The sequence below is a fragment of the Zeugodacus cucurbitae genome, chromosome 5 (genome assembly GCF_028554725.1).
Source record: "Zeugodacus cucurbitae isolate PBARC_wt_2022May chromosome 5, idZeuCucr1.2, whole genome shotgun sequence".
NCBI lineage: Eukaryota > Metazoa > Arthropoda > Insecta > Diptera > Tephritidae > Zeugodacus > Zeugodacus cucurbitae.
This window is the reverse complement of record NC_071670.1, coordinates 37,969,848-37,971,600: the sequence shown is the minus strand read 5'-3', so window position 1 is coordinate 37,971,600 and position 1,753 is coordinate 37,969,848. Positions and strand designations below refer to the sequence as shown.

General features: G+C 37.7%; 1 protein-coding gene across 1 annotated transcript; it reads right to left on the bottom strand.

The window, feature by feature from the left end:
• Positions 1 to 863: 863 nt before the first annotated feature.
• Positions 864 to 1,475, bottom strand: LOC105211970 (cytochrome c oxidase subunit 6C-1). Its single transcript, XM_011183684.3, has 2 exons — positions 1,096 to 1,475; positions 864 to 1,028 (listed from the first exon to the last, which is right to left on the bottom strand). Exons 1-2 carry the CDS (start codon positions 1,278 to 1,280, stop codon positions 905 to 907), a joined length of 309 nt encoding a protein of 102 aa, XP_011181986.1. The 5' UTR covers positions 1,281 to 1,475; the 3' UTR covers positions 864 to 904.
• Between the last annotated feature and the right edge of the window lie 278 nt (positions 1,476 to 1,753).

The following is a 1,753-nucleotide window of genomic DNA, read 5'->3' as shown; positions in this document are numbered from 1 at the left end:
AATATCTCCTTTCCGTTTTTTTGCTCTTTATTCAATGCTTTATAAAAAGTGTTATAGTGATTGGACTTAATTCAAATATGCGCCGTTTCGTTCGATAATCTGTTTCCATCTAGACGGCAATTTCATAATACCCCCTCGTAGAAGCCTTCCTCCTTATTGGTGAAGAACTCGGACAGCCACTTTCCACAAGCCTCTTTTGAGTTCAGCTTTACGCAACCAAGCGCGTTTACCATGGACAGGAACAGGTGGTAATCACTTGGCGCTATGTACGGGCTATATGGTGGATGCGATAAAACTTCCCATCCGAGCTCGCGTAGCTTCTGACGAGTCATCAACGCAGTGTGTGGTCTGGCGTTGTCCTGGTGGAACACTACACCCTTTCTGTTCAATTCTGGACGCTTCTGGTCGATCGCCTGCTTCAAGCGGTCCAATTGTTCTCAGCAGATGGTAGAATTAAGCGTCTGGCCATATGAGAGCAGCTCATAGTGGATTATTCCCTTCCAATCCCACCAAACGCAGAGCAAAACCTTCCTGGTTTTCGCTTGAGTATTGCCAGATGCGAGCTCTGTACCGCTTTATACAAGGCGGCAGGGAGATATTTGCCAACCTAATGTCACACCATGATTAGTAATGGAACATAAACAATTACATTACCAGAGGAATCCTTTTGTACTCCACTTCAAATCGCTTACTCACTTAGACCTTAAGGATTGGTCTTTAATTGGTATTTAACATTAACGCTTTTCTTTCAGAAAATGTAGTTTCAAGTTGCCTATCCTCTTTCTCTTTTTTTACCTTTATCCTATACTTACAGAAACTACAAACCCAGATTTTTGTATAAAATATCTTCATTTATTTCATAGTCATACAATCCATTTGTTGCCTTAGGAAAACATTTTAAAATTTACTTTTTCTTCTTCTTATCGGCATCATCTTTTTCCTCGTCATCCTTCAAAGAACAAGGTGGACAGGAGTGTAAATAACCACCTTCTGCCATGCGCAAAAATGATTTCTCCCAGTCGTAATTGCTAAGTTTAGGAAAAATATAAATTTTTTATTAATTCAAATATTTGATAGAGAAAATGTGTTTCGGACCTGTAAAAGTCGCGATACTTCTTCTTGCGTGGTTTGTTATGGAGTAAGTTGAAAGCCAAGGCTGCGAACAGTGCTGAGCCAGCTGCAACTGCGACGTTACGCAGCGCCATCTGACGATGATTGAAAAAGAGCTGTGGCGGCAGCTTTGGTGGTGGCTTTCCCTTCGACTTCGACTTACTCGACATCTTTTCTGGAATTTAATTACCACGTGCCAATCAGCAACACACTAAGGATATTCAATGGATTTTTGTTTAATTCTATACGCAATGCTTTCGAAAACACGTTTTTATTAGCAAAGTTTCTAGAAGCGTGTTTTGTAAAAAAATTGAAAACTGAAATAAATTTTCGTTATTTTCACAGCTGTCAAATATAGAAGTGACAGGTATTATTTCATCATGGCATTCGTTGCATTTACGTTTTTGTTTTATTGTAATTTTTGAAAGTAGAAATAAAAGTGAAGAATAATGACCCAGCCTGCGAAGAGTATGCGTTCTGTACATAAATGCAAATAAATTTCTTTGAGACCTTTTCGGTCATCAATAAACTTTCGATATATGTACATTATTAACTATTTTATTAAATATTAGGTCATTTCATAATATAAATATTTATTGTAATCTATTTTTTTTTATTTTGCTTTCAGAGTTCCAACTTATAC

What these genes read in the sequence shown, in the direction of transcription:
- LOC105211970 (XM_011183684.3), bottom strand. Translation starts at nt 1,280, where the DNA reads ATGTCGAGTAAGTCGAAGTCGAAGGGAAAGCCACCACCAAAGCTGCCG. An exon ending in AAGTATCGCGACTTTTACAG is followed by an intron (nt 1,029 to 1,095) that starts GTCCGAAACACA and finishes TCCTAAACTTAG; the next exon opens with CAATTACGACTGGGAGAAAT.